We start from the raw sequence: 18,549 nt of genomic DNA, 5'->3' as shown, positions 1-18,549 counted from the left end.
CTGTGGAAAACTCCTCATTCATCTTCCAAGCCCAGAGGAATGACACAGGGAGCAAAATGAATTGATTTCATCCAGAACCCAATTCGCAGTCAGGCTTGATAAACGGGAGCGTGCGTGGGTGATGGAGAACCTGTCCCAGAATCCCGCATTCCGATCACTTTAGCATCTCTGGGGTCAGAGTTCAGGTCAGAGGGAACGGCAGCGGGACGTTATTTATCAAGAGGCTTTATTTGTCGATTCCTGTGAATGAATTAGCCAGCTGGGCCCGTGTAATCTGATTTAATTCTTCCCACACTGCAGTGGATTTGTGCCGCTTGCTGCTCTCCACAGAGGTTAAGAAAAGCTGACCGCTTTGTGGTGAGCAGCAATTGCCTTGAACCCAAATAGCTGGGTTTATTTTAACTGTTTCAATTGGAGTGGGCAATTAGCCTAAAACCACTGATCCTCGGATGGCTGTCCCCACCTGCTTGCTGTATAGAGCTCACTCTCAATAGAAAGGGGTATTTTACTTTCATTATGTTACCCAAAGTCATAGGTCTGGGTGTTTGTGTGTAGCAGCTATTAAGGTTTCTCTATACACCCTGGGAAACGATTTTGGGAGCCTATATTCTGAGATTGATGAGCACATTATGTTTCAGCCAGAGAATCAGAGTTCTTAGCTGAACATCATTACTGGCCTGATTTGACAGCTTTTACATACACTGCAAACAGCTGTCCAGAAACCAGTTGCATTTCTGAACAGTTTGTTCAAAGCAGATTAGAAGCCGCGACATACAGGGAGCAGGAGAGCTGGAGATTCCTATTAGATCAGTGGCATTCAGTGTTACAGCTGGACCACTAACCGGCAGGTCAAGCCCTGCTTATAGTTTATTGGACCTGTTCCATATATACCTTTTGATTCTAATGTATAACTTTTATATACCAAATACTATATGAGCTGCCCACGTACAGCAATTGCTCTGCTATTTATAAAAGCAATTGAATGTTAGACAAGGTTTCGGGAATTGCAAAGTTATTTCCAAGCTTCAGGCACTGGTTATTAAACGTTAATTAAATGTATTGCTTGGTAAATGACATTAGCAGTAGTGTTTAGCAGAAAAGATTCAATTCCAGCTTTGCATTTAGCCTTGCCTGCTGCAGGATTCAATGTGTGATCCAATAGCACTTGCGTTTCTGTTTCCTCAAAGGCACCTCTTGAGAGGCTGAGTAGCCATTAGTGTTAACTGTTTCTCTTCTCAGGGCACCAGTGACTTCTGTGTGGCTCCAGACAAGTTCATCATGAACCTGACTCACAGTGGAATCAGCACAGGTAGGGGAAGCTCGCAGTCTTTCGCGTGATGTCCTCTTTCATTTCTATTGTTCTTTTAAGATCTATTGGGGTTGGAAAAGGAGGGGTTTTGCATGAGAGTAAACTGTGTGTTGTGTTGTTTTACAGTGCTGTCTCTCTCACTCTCTCTTGCAGATATTGTGCATTATTACCTGTACTGTAGCCAGAGCATGCCTAACCCCTTCCAGCAGGTACAGTATCTCACACCTCTTCTGATTTTGCATTTTACAGTTTCATTATACAGCAAGTAGATCCCTTTAACGTGACAGAGCCAAACATATATTGAAGTACAACTTCCAGGGTACAGACATGAGGAAGGGAGGAAATATTGGGGACATAACGGCAACATGAAAGAGGAAAGTCCAGGGCATGTGGCTTTAGAGGGTGTCATCAGCCACCAAGTGGGTGAAGCGTTGGGCAGCACACTGTTCCAGTCGCAGCTCCTTTTCTATCATCCTGGCTGTGATGTGTTGGTGGCAGCCCCTATGGTCTGATGCACCACTGCTATTCGTGGAAGGGGAGTGTACATGCATCTTCAAATGCCTTCGGCCATGCCCTAACAAGGTAAAGTGTGCCAGTTAGGGGTGTGCTGATACTCATACCCAAAATTGCCTTTAAGAAGGTCTGTGCAATATCCTTGGAAAAGATATACCCACTGCGCCACACAGTCTCCTAAAACAAACTGTCGGGCTGGATTATGATCACTTTCAATATAACTCTGGAGAACTAGAAAAGTGTACTGATTTGAAGACTTTATAGCTGTGATTCTTTTCGTGGTACGAGTCATTTTAATTCTGCATGAACGCATCATTTTCCACTACACACGAGTTATAAGCATCATTTAAAAAAAAAAAAAGGAGAATAAATAGATCTGAGAAACTGGCAGTGCAGGCTCCACGGTAATGTTGTGGCTTGCTAAAACAATACATTAAAAGATGTTACTTAACCCTCATTATAAAAAAACACAGCCGTTAAGACCGCTCTGTTTCTCAGCTAGCATCTCATTATGCTGTGCATGCAGACAACGCTCGTAATGCAGTCAGAGCCAGTCAACTGGAGCTCTCTTCACACTTAACAGCCTAAATCCCCAGCAAAGCAACAATTAGGAGTTACACTGTTGCGGTCTTATTCAATATTTTATAGGATTACGTCTGGTTACGGACCTTCAAACATGAAACAAAATATTTCAGAATGACAAATGAATCCCCACAGTGGAGGTCTATCCGTTTACCTCGGATGCTCTCTATCTGAGTATGCGATTACAGCATGTTGCACTGGCACTTCCTGAGTAAAGAGTAAGGTGACCATGTGACCAGGACAGTCTGCACCTGTGCACCTGGCGTTATATCAGGCCCCTCCTAAGCAACGCTCTCCACCTTTCAATACAGCATCCTTGAACAGGCTGATGGAGCCACCTGCTGGTGTGAATATAGTATTTCATCACCTGATGGAGCTGAGTCTCTGGTAGATCTGTATGCAGGTAGTTGGGTGGTTTTAAATGTTTAAACGTCTGTTAGTAAGCAGATGGTCCTGACTGTGTGTGTGTGTGTTCATGGACTCCCCTAGGCTCTGACAATCTACCAGCGCTCAGTGACCACCATGCAGATCCAGATTCAAGGGCTGCTCCAGTTCGCAGTGCCCGTGTTCCCCACCGCAGAGGTAAGTCTGGCACACTCCCAGCGGGAGGGTAACAGTGCATCTGTGCCACACTAATGACCATCTATATACATACATATAAACATACATACACAATTGCATGTTTACTTGTACTGTTTAAAGGTAAAATATACAAGTATATTTTCAGTATTTTTTTTTTTTTATGTTTTTCAAGTTATGGACTGTTTGTGTGTATATATATATATATATATATATATATATATATATATATATATATATATATATATATATATATATATATATATATTGGAAAGATCCACTCTCATGCCTTTGCTCTGGTCAGTGGAGTCATTGCTGTCTGTGTTGTGTGTGTGTTTCTGCAGAGAGATTTGCTGGGGATTCAGAAGCTGTTGAATGGTTCTGAAGCCAGCCTGCACCAGCTCACTGCCCTGCTGGACTGCCGGAGCCTGCACAAGGTGAGAGCACCGTCAGCCTTCACAGAGACAGAGCACAGGGTTAAAAACCAGCCAGCTAGAAAGAGACCGACCTGCAAAGCTTTTGACATTTGCTTTGTGATTTTGTGATTTGTAAAATCCAAGAAATGATGCTCTTCTAGACAGAGGCAACCCACGCATGCTGAGAACATCTTCAATTCAGATCATGAGGCCTGTAACCCATAAAGCACTAGTATGCCAATATACAAATGACTGTGGTGCTAATGTTCTGCAGTGTGATTCACAAGCAGTCAGCTGAGGAAATTGCATGGAATAACCTGTGTATATCTTGGCATGGATGATAGTTTGGTTGGACTTGTGGTTCCGGGATTTGATTGGCCGTGTGTTGTGGGTGGGTGTATTTGATTGGCCACGTGGTGCGGTGGCTGTATTTGATTGGTCACGTGTTGTGGGTGGGTGATTTGATTGGCTGCGTGTTGAATAAGTGTGTCTCGCTCTGCTAGGACTACCTGGACGCTCTGATCGGTGTGTGTTACGATGGGGTCGAGGGGCTGCTGTATCTCAGCCTCTTCTCACTGCTGGCAGCCACTGCCTTCTGTGCCATGCTGTGTGCCATCCCCCGCGCCTGGAGACACTTTGATAACAGGTACAGTAACCAGCAACCCTCTCTCCCACTTACAACCTGCAATAGCCCTACACGCCCTTCTAAAAGTTTACCACTGTACTTTTGCATGGTATTTTTTGCAGTTTCCCCATGGTTATACCAAGCATTTACCATAGTTTCCCCTGGTTTACCATGTTTATTAATATGCTTTACTATACCTTACAAATGCTTACCGATGCTTTACCATGCTTTCACTGTGTTTTATTCCATTTTGACCTGCTTTTACTATGGGGAAACTTTCATAAGGGCTGTGCCTCCATCCCATTGGAGCACTATGATAATCCCAGTGTACTACCCTGAAGAAAACCCTACAGCTTTCTATGTGCCACCGATAGTTTAGCCCATTAATAAAGATCAGTTCCATTGCCAGGGATCGTGATTATGATGACATCGATGAGGAGGACCCCTTCAACCCCCAGGTGCAGCGCATCGCGGCCCACAATCCCGTGCGGGAACAGATTCACAGCTTCTGCAGCTACAGCAGCAGCATGGGCAGCCAGAGCAGCCTGCAGCCCCCCGCACAGGCCGTGTCTAACGCACCCGTCTCCGAGTACATGTGAGTGTGTCGCCAGAGTACACCGCCCCTGGCAAAACAAGGCAACTGACTCCCGGAATGAGATCGTGAAAGGGTTTGGGTAGCTCAGTGGTTAGAGAGCTGGGCTGCAGTGTGGAGGTCCTGGGTTTCAGTGCTGGGCTGCAGTGTGGAGTGTTGTGGGTTTGACTGCTTTTCAATTGTATCTGTTTGTTGTCTGCAGGAACCAGTCGGTGCTGTTCGGAGGGAACCCTCGCTACGAGAACATGCCCCTGATAGGGAGAGGCTCCCCTCCCCCCTCGGTGCGTTGGGTCCCAGAGGCCAAGTCCTTCCTCTGATCACATCTGCCTATCGCTCCTCTTTTTTTTTTAAATGCCTTTAAGAAGACTTTGGTATCATTCTCACCATGTTACCTCCTGCATACTATTTCTGCAAATCAAGCTGTAAGGGGAAGTGATGGAGAAGTCCTACTTTATAAAAATGTTTTTTTGCCTCCTTTGGTGGGCTGTGATTATAACGGGAGTGTCCAGGTCTTCCTCTGACTAGGCAGATGAAGCGCTGTCACTCAGAGGGGTCTGAGGAAATGGAAATATCCCTTTAAGACACCCCCCCTCTCTCCCCCGCCACTCTGCTCTTCTGCTAATAGCGTTTTTGTTTTTGTTTGTTTGTTTGTTTATTTGTTTGTTTGTTTTTCAACTTTTTTGTGGAGCTAATCTCCCAGCCATTTAAAAAAAGAGTAATGTTGTTGTCTCATAAAATTTATTTATGTATTTATTTAATTATCACCTGCTTTAAATTAATTATATATATATATATATATATATATATATATATATATATATATATATATATATATATATATATATATATATATGTTGTTTGAGAGGGGACAGGGATAGCAAAGTACAGATTCATAAAAAGGGGGAGCTGTGGATCTGTACGCTGTTGTGACAACATTTATACACTTGGTGCCATTTTGTGCTATGAAAAAAAAAAAAAAAACATTTAGCAAAACTGCAATTACAACCTCATGCCTGTCTCCCCTGGGGGTCTAAACCGACTCAGGTCACAAGTGCAATGAGATTGGTGGTCTCAACCTAGCTCCCTAGTGGACATTGGTCCCCATCATTCAATAAAGAACCACAATTCGGCACAATACCCAGTCTCTGCTTGAGAGATGCCCAGGACTGTGTTGAGGTCAGGATGGAATTGTCCTCCCTCACTTGCAGAGCTGGGAGGGGTGTCTGCTTACTTGTGATTGACTGGAGTCAGTGCCCTCACCCATCCTCTTTCATGCTTTTTTTTTTTTTAATATTTGGTCATTTGTTTATTTATTGAAGTTTTGCACCATACTAAACCAGTCCATTATGTCACATGGCAAATCTCCATGTGGACAAACATATTATAACACCCAGAAATGAAATGATAAACCTGTCGGGAACACAATGTGCAATATCAGCAATAACCAGCTCTGTAAGCACCCTCCCTCACACCCTGCCTCTCTGTCTGCCTCTCTTCAGTACTCTCCGAGCATGAAGGCCACCTACCTTTCTGTGACTGACGACCTGCTGAGGCACTATGGGAGTGATTTGCAGGTGTAGGCGTGCCCTGGGGTCCTCCATCTGTCTGAATCCTGCACTGACTGACTGCCGCTGGTGTGGAGGAGTCGGTGACAAATACTCCCTGTTAGGGATAGTCCACTCTTAATGGCATTAGAGTTTAGCTTGAAGGAGGGGGGCGATATCTGTCTCTGCTCCCTCTCTGTCCATCTCCCCACTATTCTTAATGGGGGCATTTTATTATGTTGATCTGTATAGATTATAGAGATGCAGGCCACACTTTTTTTAATTTAAGAATCAATTTTTTAAATAATTAATCATTACCATTGTAATACTAAGGTTGCCCTAATTACTGTACATGTTCATATAAAACAGTATTGCTATAGCCAGTAATTATTAATAGGTATTTAATATCATTTATAACATAATTATGGAGGCGTTGTTGGTTGTATAGTAACAGTTTTGAGATTCAATCAGCCAAGGCACCTGTACCAACCACTGTGCCATCTTTTATTTATTTTTTATTTTTTAATTAAAACTATCCAGGTTAATTGCAATAATTTATTGAAAATATACATATTTTAGAGGAGTGTTCTTTTATTGCAGAGTTGTATTACAATGGGAACAGGAAGTCTCCTACAGTGAAATTGCTTCCAGGATAACTAATGAAATAATTTCAAAACTAAAAAGCATTGCAGATTAGCCTGTATGTATACAAGCGTACACAGGTCTGTATGCAGGTCTGTGGCATTGGAAAGAGTTTCATTAAAACATTCCTAAACTAATTGCTCTTTAATAGGTATCAATTTTTAAAACCATTAAAAAAAATAGACACTAGGTAATAAGAAACTTTTAGATTTTATTATTTTAATGATTTTTTTTGTGTGTATAAAGGAACAATTGATGCCATCAGTGCTAGGACTTAGTTATTTGATCTGTAGGCATGGAACTGAAGTTTCATGTGTACCCAGTCAAAACAAGAACAAGAAATTAAAGGACTCCAGGCTTCTTCGTTTCACAAATACTGGGACTTATCAAGTACTCACACTTGTGACTTCAATTAATTAACAATGTGTTAACAGAGTGTTGATGTCTGTTCTAAAAACACAGGTTTGTTTTCAAATTTTGAGTTGCAAGTTTGAATTCAATATAAGGATTGTTTAGAAGAGTACTTCTCTCGCATGGGCCTCCAGTCTCTCCCGATCCTGGTTATTATGACCATGCAGGGGGGTTTACCCCATCCCCTCCCTCCCTGCCTGCCTGCCTGCCTGCCTGCCTCCCTCCCTGCCTGCCTCCCTCCCTCCCTGCCTGCCTGCCTGCCTGCCTGCCTCCCTCCCTCCCTGCCTGCCTGTCTGCCTGGGCCAAAACTGTTCTCCAGCACTTCCACACCCTTCCTGTAAATCTGAATGACTGTCTGAACTCTTAAAAGCACAAAGTAGACCAAATCTGATTGTGTGCATGACTGGGTTAGGGACCAATGCCATCTTTCCATCAGTCTTCCAAGACCTCCTGGTTTATAAAAACAAAAACGCCTTTTGTGTGTGTGTGTGTGTGTGTGGTTTCTAATATGAAGCAATTCAACTCTGGTCTGGGCTGCATTGCTACAATATCAGATGGATAGGAGGCATTAGCCTCTCTCACTGAATGACTGTTATTGGATCTTACAAATAAAATAATCATCTTCCATTGCTGATCTTGGTCTGCCTGTTCAGAAATGCATCTTTTTTTCTATTTAGACTTATTTGTCTTTTTATTTCCAAACCATTTTTTTTTTCTGTAAAATATCTTGTATGATAATAACGTTGATTTGTAAGTCTATGTGCCACAAGTGATTTGACACATCTAATAGGCAAAGTTTGTCTTGCTAGGATGAAGGTGCATGTCCAATCAGATCACCAGATTGCTGGCCTTGCCTTTACCGTGCAGCCAATCGAAGAAAGAGTGGGCATGTACCTGCGTCTGTATACAGGGCGGTTAAAAAGACAGATGGTGTCCTTCGGTTCCGCTGATTTTATAACCACTGGTCTGTAGAGTTGAGAACCAGCCTAGCAAGTAAGCAGGGTTAAAGACCAGTAGCCATGGCTAATGACACTGGAACTGGTTCAGTAGCCGCTGTGGCTGCTGGCCTGTGGGCCAGCCTGCTGTTTTCTCCTCCACAGACTCCACAACCTTCACAGAATCATTACAGGTTACCTAAAGTCGTTCTGGGAGCCCTGCTTTTTATGCATACTGGAATGCAATTGGTTGCTCGCAAATCAAACCTCAAACTCTCTGTTCTCAAATTTTGTGTGGGGAGTGCAGTAGACAAATGTAACCAACAGCAGAGCTGAGTGGAGTTATATCACATCTTTAACACTGGGGCTTAAATGACTCCCCCTTTTTAAAGTTTTTATGGTTTGCCTTTTATTCTTATTAGTGCATAGTGCCACCTTGTGGCCCATGTGCATTTTTAGCTGTAGTTTAACTTCTTGGCATTCCAGATTGAGTGCAGTAAATTGCAAATGTGGGAATGGTAAACTCTCAGTTATTCAAATAGATGTGGACAATTATTTCAGTGCTGGTTGCTTACGTTGCTTGTGAGGCCCACTGTCTTCCAGAGGAGAAACACAGCAGCCCTGAGCCTCCCAGACTGCGCATGTCTGCTTTTTAAATGTGTGGTTCTGTAGAATCCCTGTATGTATGTATGTATGTTTTTTCAAAGCATGTAGTTTGTTTCGTTGTGGCACCTTGCGCAGTGGGGCCTGGTTTTTATGCATTATTATTCCAGTACACCCCCCCCCCCCAAAAAAAGAGAGGAATAAAATGTTTTAATACGTTACGTGGGGTCTGTCATTCTGTGTGTGTGTGTGTGTGTGTGAGTTGAGTTCATGACCCGACGACCACTTATGGGAGTCATTTAAACAAACCAGAAAATTGGACAAGGTTAGAGTTGCCACCTTTGAAGTACAAAACACAAGGACATCGGAACGGAAGGACGTTGTTAAAAGTTTAGACTCACTACATCCTGTAGTCGTCCAACAGGTAACATTGATAACATCACTATTAGAATTGACAGTCAATTAATATTGTGCGTCTATTGCAGTCTATCATCTTTATTTAATTTGTGCTCAACTTACACTGGCTTTGTGGTGTTGCTATACAATGTACATTGATGTGGAAGCAGAAGATTAAAAACCAGAATATTTTAGTGTCCAAAAAGGCATATTGAAGACCCGGGACACCTTCCTCAAAACCGGGATCGCTGCTAGGACTATGTAAAGAAGGATAGGACAGTCAATCCCGTGATGCAGTTCGGTACTCAATTACAAGCGCCATTTGTGGAGCCCACTCAGTACTGAGTACATTGCGGCGATGCTGTGCTGCAGCGCCAGGATATACCGGTATTTTTTTTAAATAACAATACAAAATATCGTTAATATAAAGTGACTGACTGTTAGTTATGTGAATTGATGCTTGATTATGTCAAGAAGCATTTTCCCAGGGCAAGCGCGAATAAGTTAAAAGCATTGTGAGTGCACTGTTAAAGTGCCCTACGGGCTCCAGAAATAGCTCCACTGTTTACTAACTCCGCTGAAACTAAATAAACATCATGTTACTAGAAATGTTACGGTTCCCTATGTAAGTCACAGTAATAACTGTTAAACCACGACTCTACAGTTCTGTCTGTGTATTATTTTTTAACCCTTTGCGGTCCATTTATTCAGCGCTTGTCAGGCGCGTCAGGTCCAATTTATTTTCAAACGAGCTGTTTATTTTACACGCGCTGTTTAATTTTATTCACATTAAAACAGGTTTAAAAGGCACTGTATATCAACATGACACTCAGTACTGCATCTCCAGCCCTGCCCCGCTCCTTGTTTGTTGTATTTACCACATATCTCCCAATAATAATGCTCCAAGTCATTATTTTATTACTAAAAACCTCTCAAAAAGCTTGGCAAATGTACGCGATTTTCTTTGAGCGCTGGATGCGGAAGCAGCTGTCTTCTTTGGGTTTTTTTCCCGTGTTAAATCTGTGGTGATGGGACAATGCGTATTGCCCAAATCATTCTCCGCTTTTTTTTCGGCTTCTGTCGGCCTCTCTCGGCCATTGAAAGCTTTGCTCGTCATTTTCCGGAGAAAAAACGACTAGGGACGAGTGCTTGACGTCTTGATGTCGGACAAGGTCCAGAGGGGCCCAGATTATTTCTCTGTAATTATTAGCCCCGCCCCTGAAGCGAAGAGGTGGGTCTTAAGAGTTGCTAGGATACGGTAAACTACTGCGTGAAGAGTTTGTGTACGTTTCAGAACTGGAGAAACCAACGGAAATTTGCAATAATATTAAAATAAATCTTTAAAAACAAAAACACCAGCACGCGAAGCAGCGACAGAAGCAGGTAAGAATGAGGAAGAATTAAAATATTGTCTTTTAATATTATTAAAATAAACATTTGCTTTCAGCCAAGGCCTCGAAAATAAACACTCTCGTGGCACGACTTACAACTGTGTTGTATTGAAAATATTTCTCTGGTGCTGTGTTAATTTATTAACAGGTCCCAGTTTATTCAGTTGCACCCAAAACATTTTACCGCATTTTACTACCAGTAGAAAATCTACTGTGGTTTCCCATTACCAGTACAAATTCTACTGCCCACTAAGAAGCCCCAAAAATACTGCAGTCGTTAGTTTAACGTCAGGGCTGAAGAGAAAAAAACACTAATTTTTTACTGACTTTAAGTTTAGAGAAAGTGGAATGAGTGGTTATATTAATAATTTGTTTTGTGCAGCCACTGGCAGCAGCGAAACCAATGCCAGTAAAAATCATACTGGTAGAAACAGCATACTAATATTACAGTTACCCCATTAAGATGAAAAAGTCAGCCTGATAACTGTTATTTTACTGTTGCTGAATTCATATTTTCAAAACGTAAAAAAACAAGAACAGGACATGGCTAGTTGCCATTGGAGAAAAGATCCACAGTGTCACCTGATTGTAAAACAAGTAACATTCATTACTTAAAGTTAAGTTAAAATTGACCACATTTTGATGAGGAACGGTCAGAGACTGAGCCATTTAACCTAATATTTCTCTCATGTTTTCTCTAGTGTGTGCTATAACAGCATCTATAAACATTTTACTAGGAAGTAATACAGTATATCATTTCCCTGTATAATCTGTTAATGTTATACATTTATGTACATTTCATAAATAAACCCTTTACATTTTTTGCAACTATTATTGAGTTATTTGTATATTCATTTTTTTATTGTTAGTGTTTCATAAAATAATTTGAATGGCATTTGATTATTGTAATCTAATCTTAACAATTAAAAAAAAAAAAAATTAAACTGTGTCTTTTGTTGTTGGCTGTGGAACCGATAACATAAGGAAATATTAAAATAAAAATATTTAACTGCTACTCCATTAGTAATCGTCATGGAGATCGTGTATGTGTACACAAAGAAGCGCAGCGAGTTCGGACGACAATGTAACTTCTCGGACCGGCCGGCTGAGCTGCATGTGGACATCCTCCCAGACCCCAGCCAGATGGACAACTACATCGAGAGAAACCCCTGTGACAACCCCACCCAGTGTGCCCAGGAGATGTCAGAGCATGAGGTCAGTTTATTTTCTTTATATTGAGATCTCTATTTGTCCACCAAGCAGGTCCAAGATACCTTGCCTTGGAAGGAACCACCCTTTTTCTTAAGGGGTAAGAGAGTTGATCAGTCTTTATGCCCAATCCGCTGCCAATTAAATGGTTCGACAGTCACAAGATTAATACTTGTAATGTTTATTGGTTTGCAGGTTAACACAGAGCGCTTTCAGACTGAAACGCGAGGGATAAACCATGTGGAGGGGGGCTGGCCAAAGGATGTCAACCCACAAGAGATGGAGCAGACCATTCGTTACAGAAAGAAAGTGGAGAAGGACGAGAACTACATCAATACCGTCTTGCAGCTGGGTAGCGTGAGTACTGCTGGGGGAAAAAACAAAGACAGGATGATTGTAACAAGTTGATATGTACAGCTAACCCTCGTATAATATAAGACTGACTATAACTTAATTAGCACTTCAGGTGCAGCTGTGCAAGTAGACGTACACATATATGTACTATGTATTGGATACATTGAGTAATGATATGATGAGGTACTGTTTTCCCTGCCTCCCGCAGCTGATGGAACACTGCATCAAGCAGAACAACGCCATTGATATTTACCAGCAGTACTTTGAGGAGGAGGAAGTATCGGAAAGTGCTGAGGAGCAGCCTTCAGCAAAGACCATCAACGTCTTCAGGTACCAGAGATGTGTGTGATGCAGTAAGTAGAGGTGGGGGCATGGGAAGAAAAGTGCACTAGTGGTTAGAGTTGAGGAATAAGAAGCACTTAAGCCAAGATTTTAGAGTTGACAGACTGAGAAGAAGGGAAGCAAGTGGTTAGGGCTACATTTGTTTTTACAATTTGAGCCGAGTAACAATTGTCTGGTTGTTTGAGTCCTCCTGAACTTGTGTTTTTGTCGCCATAAAGAGACCCAAATGAGATCAAGCGCACTGCCACTGGCCTGTCGTGGCACCCCGATGGTGCAAAGAAGTTGGCAGTTGCATATTCTTCTCTGGAGTTCCAGAGGGCCACCAAGGACATGAGTTTCGACTCCTACATATGGGACATTGGTGAGGAGCCAGCATCCACTGACTATAGCAAGCCCACCGAGTGGAGACTTAATCTCCAATCCTGCCTTTTAAAAAATATCATCAGCTTAAGATTTCAAATGAGATGTAACGCAATGATAGTAATCTTTTACAAAATGACCAAAAAAAATGTATGCATTCTTAAGAAAACTCTCTCCCCTGGAGCAGAGACTTACAGTATATATTCAAATGTTTATCCACTGTTCTCAGTTTGTTGTGACTTTTCTGGTTTACATTACACATGCTTACGGTATGCATGTGCAATACACAAGTGCACATCGCTGTGTCCTGTACAAATGAAAGGAGGTGCCAGTTGCTGTTTCACTAAAGATACCCCTTATGTTACCCCCCCACAGAAAACCCAGACAAACCTGAGATGACCCTGAAACCAGTGTCCCCACTCGTCTGTCTGGAGTACAACCCCAAAGACTCCCACGTTCTGATTGGCGGCTGCTACAATGGGCAAATTGGTGAGAAGTGTTTTACTCTGCATACTCCCTCCTTGCATCCATGTCCACTGTGCTTGTTTCAATTACTTTTAAGATGTAGATAATAACAAGATGTAGATTATAACTTTTCAGGTTATTATTTTAACTCTTTTTTTTGGCATAGTCATTTTAAATCCCTCAAGTTGGTGGCACCTGTTGAGCAAATTTTGTAATTGCATTTATATAAAAGAGAATATTCTCCAATGCACATTTTCTGCTCATCCTTCGTCTTTGTCACTGTATATTCTCCAATCCACTGTTCTCTCACTTTGAGCAGCTTATTGGGACACTCGCAAGGGGAGCCAGCCAGTGGAGATGTCCACAATCGAGCACAGCCACAGAGACCCTGTCTACAAAGTGATCTGGTTACAGTCAAAGACAGGCACAGACTATTTCTCTGCATCAACTGATGGAAATGTAAGTTGCCTTTTCTTACGAGGTATCTCCTGGTCTTTAGAGGAATCATCATTCTAGTCACTGCAGGCAGATCTTAACAGTGCAAATCTGATTGAATCAGGCAAGGTCTATGAAGGTCATTGTTTTGTCCTAGGCAGCCCCAAAATTATAGACATGTGTAGTTACAGTAGACAATTATCAACCCATACCATTGTATACCTGAATTACATTGAGATTTTATTTTTAATATTCACATTTGCAGGTTCTGTGGTGGGATATTCGGAAGATGAGCGAGCCTACGGAGAGACTGATACTTGACCCGAGCAAGAAGGGGAACCTGGACAATGCACTAGGAGCCATCTCTCTGGAGTTTGAGACCACAATGGTGAGACCCTGTGGCAAAGTGGTTTTCAGTGCGCAGGTGTAGAAGTGATGCAATGCGTAAACAGATGACAAACAACAAAGTTCACGGTCCAAACAATTCTTGATTTGTTTTTATAATCCAGGTCGTTTTGGCGACCGTAAATAATAATCCCTGGCAATACACAGCAATGTCATTTCTAGATGGCCGACTTCCACCTTTCCCTGGAATGAATTGCCAAACCATCTAGTCCGGGGCACACTGTTCCCTTTACACAGCGCCCTCACAGGTTGGCAGAGAGGTTTATAACCAAGATTAATTCTTTCACTGTCACAGACCCCTACTGTCTTTCTCAGTCTCTCATTCTGTCCGTATGGGTCCAAGGTTCTCTGCTCCAGAGTGACTTCTGTTTATTGATAATTTCTATGTTTACACAGCCAACAAAGTTCATGGTGGGAACAGAGCAGGGGCAGGTGGTATCATGCAACCGAAAAGCAAAGACCCCAGCCGAAAAGATTGTATGCACTTACAGTGGCCACCATGGGCCAATCTACGCCCTGCAGAGGAACCCCTTCTTCCCCAAGAACTTCCTGACTGTGGCCGACTGGACGGCACGCATCTGGTCAGAGGAAATCAAGGAGTCCTCCATCATGTGGACCAAGTAAGGGGCGCTTTAAGGATGGATTTACTAAGCTTTTCCTTGAGCACAAAACAAAAAGTTGCTGTAATAACCCTTGTAAGCAACGTAAAAGTAGCATTGATAATGCTTGGCCTCCAAGTGTCATTTACTAAGTTAATATTATAAAGCATGCTCTGTAATTTCTTCACAAGCTTCTGGTGTGCTGGCTGTATGTGCTCACTCACACCTGTTGTGTTTCAGGTACCACATGACTTACCTGACGGACGGCTGCTGGAGTCCGGTCAGACCCGCTGTGTTCTTTACCACTAGGATGGACGGCACACTGGATGTGTGGGACCTCCTGTTCAAGCAAAATGACCCCACGCTCAGCCTGAAGGTAGACTTTTCCATGATTACAAAACACTAAATCAAAAGACATAGAGCACTTAGAAGACACTAAGTCCAATAAAAAAAACAAGTGGTTTCAAAGTACTTAAACTACAGCATGTCCCCTCCCCTGTGTTTGCTGGTCACAGGTGTGTGATGAATCCCTGTACTCCCTGCGGCTCCAGGATAATGGGAGGTTCCTTGCCTGTGGCTCCCAGCTTGGCACAACCACACTGCTGGAGATCTCTCCCGGACTGTGCACTCTGCAGAGGAACGAGAAGGCGCTGGCTACTGCGGTAAAAGCAAGGGGCCAGTAAAAATTTTATTTTGTCTTTTTAAAAGTCAAATTCACAACCCCCCAGCCCCATTCTTTTTTCCACAGATGTTTGAGCGGGAGACGAAGCGTGAGAAGATTTTGGAGGCACGTCACCGTGAGATGCGCCTAAAGGAGCGCAGCCGCTCAGAGCAGGGCAAGGAGGAGGAGACGAAGGACGTGGACACGGAGGAGAGCAGCGAGGACCTGGTGGCGCGAGCAGAGAAGGAGTTCTTCGAGGTCGTGGAGTTTGAGCTCAAGAAGAGAGAGCGTGAGGAGGAGAAGTCACAAAGCAAAGCTGACAAGGTAAGATTGGGGTATTGAGAGAAAGACAAGTAGATAAAACACAGCACAGGCAATATAGCACTTCAAAATGTGTCATTTGCTCCTTGATAACTGGCATTATTAACTACCAATAAAGGTTACAAGGGAAGAACTACATTTCCATGTAGGATTTTAAATCATTCACATATTAGAATCGCAATGGTATAAACCAATACACCATGGTTATCTATTTCAGTGCTGGTGTGCTTCTATTTCATTACAAGTAAGGTACTACTTTACAATAGTTGTTCCAAACTCTGCTGGTAATGCTGTGGTATGCTGATTGTTCTGCTTGGGTTTATTCAGAATAGTACATTGGTATTTTAATGGTACCAATGCATTACATGTTTTTAAAGGCATTCAAAGATTGAGAAGACAAACAGACAAGGCCTTCTCGCTGGTTAGATCTGATACACACAGCCCTTAATGTTGTTCAGATCACACATGAGCAAAATGTATTTGTTTTTCAGGAGAAGGAGATTTCTGAAGAGAAAGAGGCTCAGGTATGTAATTTGTAATGTGTTATTTTTTAGTGGTCTGGTTAGAAGACTTCTCAGTAGTGATACTACGTATAGTATCATTGGATAATTCAAATTTTAGTGCTCAATTTAATTAACTTTTTGCTTGATTAAACTATTGCATGGACATTTACAATTATTGCACATTCTAATAATGCAGTTCACAGTGACCTTTTTCACAATGCTGACAACTTATTGGCTGAGCTTTTGCGCATATCTTGGGAAACACTTGCCTAGTTTTGATGAAACTACTCATGAGCATGTTATGAATCACTAGTCTATGAGCTGTGGATATAGGTCATAGTGCTCTATGTTGTTCATGATACCAATACCTGTAATGTGTTCCTGTATTTCTATCCTTGGTTTGGATATGTATGTTACTGACATATCTTGTTTCTCATGTCATGCAGGATTAATCCAGCCTTTTCCTCCTTGACGCTTATTTTCACTCTCCTGACAAGTCCCGCAGTGTGGCCCTGTTATCTTTATAGGAGGACCTCCAGACACTCCATTTCTCACTGGACTCAGAACAAATAGGAAGATTAAGTAATATTTGTAGCTAACTGAGCAAAGTGTCAGGAGAAAACAAACGAGACCGGACTGCAAGCCCCACTGAGAAGAACTGTGCAGATGTGTTTAATATATTTATATATATATGTATTTGTGCTCAATGTAGTCACTGTTTATAAATAAATAATAATACAAGTTCTACAATCTGTGAGTGAGTGTGTGTGTGTGTGTGTATATATGAATATATATATATATATATATATATATATATATATATATATATATATATATATAATCTCAAGTCTGAAGAGATATGTTTAAGGTTACTAATTTATTCCCTCAAACCCTGCCCTGCCCTGTAGAAACTACTGGGGAGCAGTTTAGTCCCCAATGCCTCAAATCTGCCCCCTTCACTTGAGGGACCACCCTTTCTCTTTATGGGGTGAGGGAGCACTTCAGTTTTCATCTACAAACACAGTTTTTGCAACTTCCTGCCAAGTTATGGTGAACTGCATGGTGATTTTATTTCTGATTATACGTGAAATGACTAAGAACCCATCAGTGTCACAGATTAGCAACCTTGGCTTATTGAAGAAAGCAGTTCTGCTAAATAAATGACCTCTTTTGACTCACTGAAAGTAATCCCTCTGAAATGAAACTTCATATTGAAATGGTGTCCTGTTACACAGAGCCAGAGAAAGCCACAGTGTGTATTCACTCTTTGCATAAATAATAGCATCTAACCTTGCAGATATAACACGTTGTCACTTTACTGCACAGGGCAAGGTTCATGCCCTGTATATCTATCATGTATCATTGTCTGTCTTGGATAGATATTATAGCTAGAAGTGCCAAAGGGTAAACGCTATACAATGCAATGCAATTTGTATTTCTATTGAACAATTTGATTCTGCACAAAACTAATCCCAAGCATTGGCTCATTCATTATCAGACCTGCAGAAGCCTGGCCACGTACAGTAGCAACAAAACATTTATTAATAGAGAGAACAGAAATGGCAGCAGCCGAGCATTGTATAAAACAAGAATTAACAGACATGTCTGCTGTGCAGCGAGTTAAAATACCTTGGTAGTAAAAGCAGGGCTCTGTTTTAAAAAGTATCTACATTTACCACTGTTTAGATCAACTGAATTTTAGTGTAGTTTTAAAGAGACAGAGGGACTCAGACTAATCTGTGTAACTAATTACTAAATGCCATGCTGTTACCCAGAGTCCTGGTCTAAACTCCAGAGACAGCGATAATAAACATGACCCCTGTCAGGTAATCCCTGAGAGCATGAGCCTAGCCTTTTGCGAACAAACTTTTAAATGCTGCATGTTTAAATGACACAGTTGTGCTATTAGAAACCCTGTGGTGTATTAGTCTAAAAACAGCAACTGATCTAACACCGCTGTTAAAATCATTGCTAGAGCCACCACTATTAAGCTCAATGTAATTGACTCCCCTTGTGTGACGCTCAGTGTGTGTGTCTGCATTTACACTGATGTCTCACACAGTTATTTCAAACTCAGATTTTGCTTTTCGAATTTTTTTTTTTTGGGGGGGGGGGGGGGGGGAGCACAACACAATGCATGCAGGCTTGTTCTTGCGTTTTTCAAACAGGTAACAGGTCGTACTAAGTGATTAGTGTACAGCAGATGGGCTGCACGTTATACAACCCTCACCTCTCTCTCTCTCTGTCTCTTTCTCTCGTACGAAAAACAACTAAGGTGCAACTGGGGATGGATTTAAAAAAGATACCGATTCATTATGTGTGACTGTGATTTGAATTTGTTCTATGGTAACACTCGG

The 18,549-nt window shown here is 42.0% G+C and overlaps 2 protein-coding genes across 3 annotated transcripts in view; both read left to right on the top strand.

Annotated features, from left to right (window-relative positions):
* The window catches only part of LOC117423524 (protein tweety homolog 2-like), a 28,286-nt gene extending 19,314 nt beyond the window's left edge, over positions 1-8,972 (top strand). Inside the window, exons 7-14 of the mRNA XM_034039451.3 lie at positions 1,240-1,309; positions 1,463-1,518; positions 2,894-2,986; positions 3,328-3,420; positions 3,903-4,045; positions 4,434-4,619; positions 4,819-4,897; positions 6,116-8,972. Of these exons, the coding sequence (XP_033895342.3) occupies positions 1,240-1,309; positions 1,463-1,518; positions 2,894-2,986; positions 3,328-3,420; positions 3,903-4,045; positions 4,434-4,619; positions 4,819-4,897; positions 6,116-6,196 (801 nt within the window). The 3' untranslated portion in view covers positions 6,197-8,972. The remainder of the gene's footprint in view (positions 1-1,239; positions 1,310-1,462; positions 1,519-2,893; positions 2,987-3,327; positions 3,421-3,902; positions 4,046-4,433; positions 4,620-4,818; positions 4,898-6,115) is intronic.
* Positions 8,973-9,439: 467 nt separating this feature from the next.
* On the top strand, positions 9,440-16,944 carry LOC117423522 (dynein axonemal intermediate chain 2-like). 2 transcript variants are annotated; one of them, XM_058989807.1, is made up of 14 exons: positions 9,440-9,534; positions 11,563-11,753; positions 11,943-12,104; positions 12,310-12,431; positions 12,662-12,804; positions 13,179-13,292; positions 13,588-13,727; positions 13,969-14,091; positions 14,505-14,728; positions 14,948-15,083; positions 15,223-15,369; positions 15,456-15,692; positions 16,181-16,213; positions 16,639-16,944. In XM_058989807.1, exons 2-14 carry the CDS (start codon positions 11,571-11,573, stop codon positions 16,642-16,644), a joined length of 1,770 nt encoding a protein of 589 aa, XP_058845790.1. In that variant the 5' UTR covers positions 9,440-9,534; positions 11,563-11,570; the 3' UTR covers positions 16,645-16,944. The 2 variants fall into 2 exon arrangements, with proteins under 2 accessions (XP_058845790.1, XP_033895340.1); XM_034039449.3 differs by lacking the exon at positions 9,440-9,534 and adding an exon at positions 10,316-10,530.
* The last annotated feature ends 1,605 nt before the right edge of the window (positions 16,945-18,549 follow it).

This window comes from Acipenser ruthenus, chromosome 17 (assembly GCF_902713425.1).
Source record: "Acipenser ruthenus chromosome 17, fAciRut3.2 maternal haplotype, whole genome shotgun sequence".
Classification (NCBI taxonomy): Eukaryota; Metazoa; Chordata; class Actinopteri; order Acipenseriformes; family Acipenseridae; genus Acipenser; species Acipenser ruthenus.
Note: the sequence above shows the minus strand (reverse complement) of the source record. Positions and strands in the feature narration are given on the sequence as shown.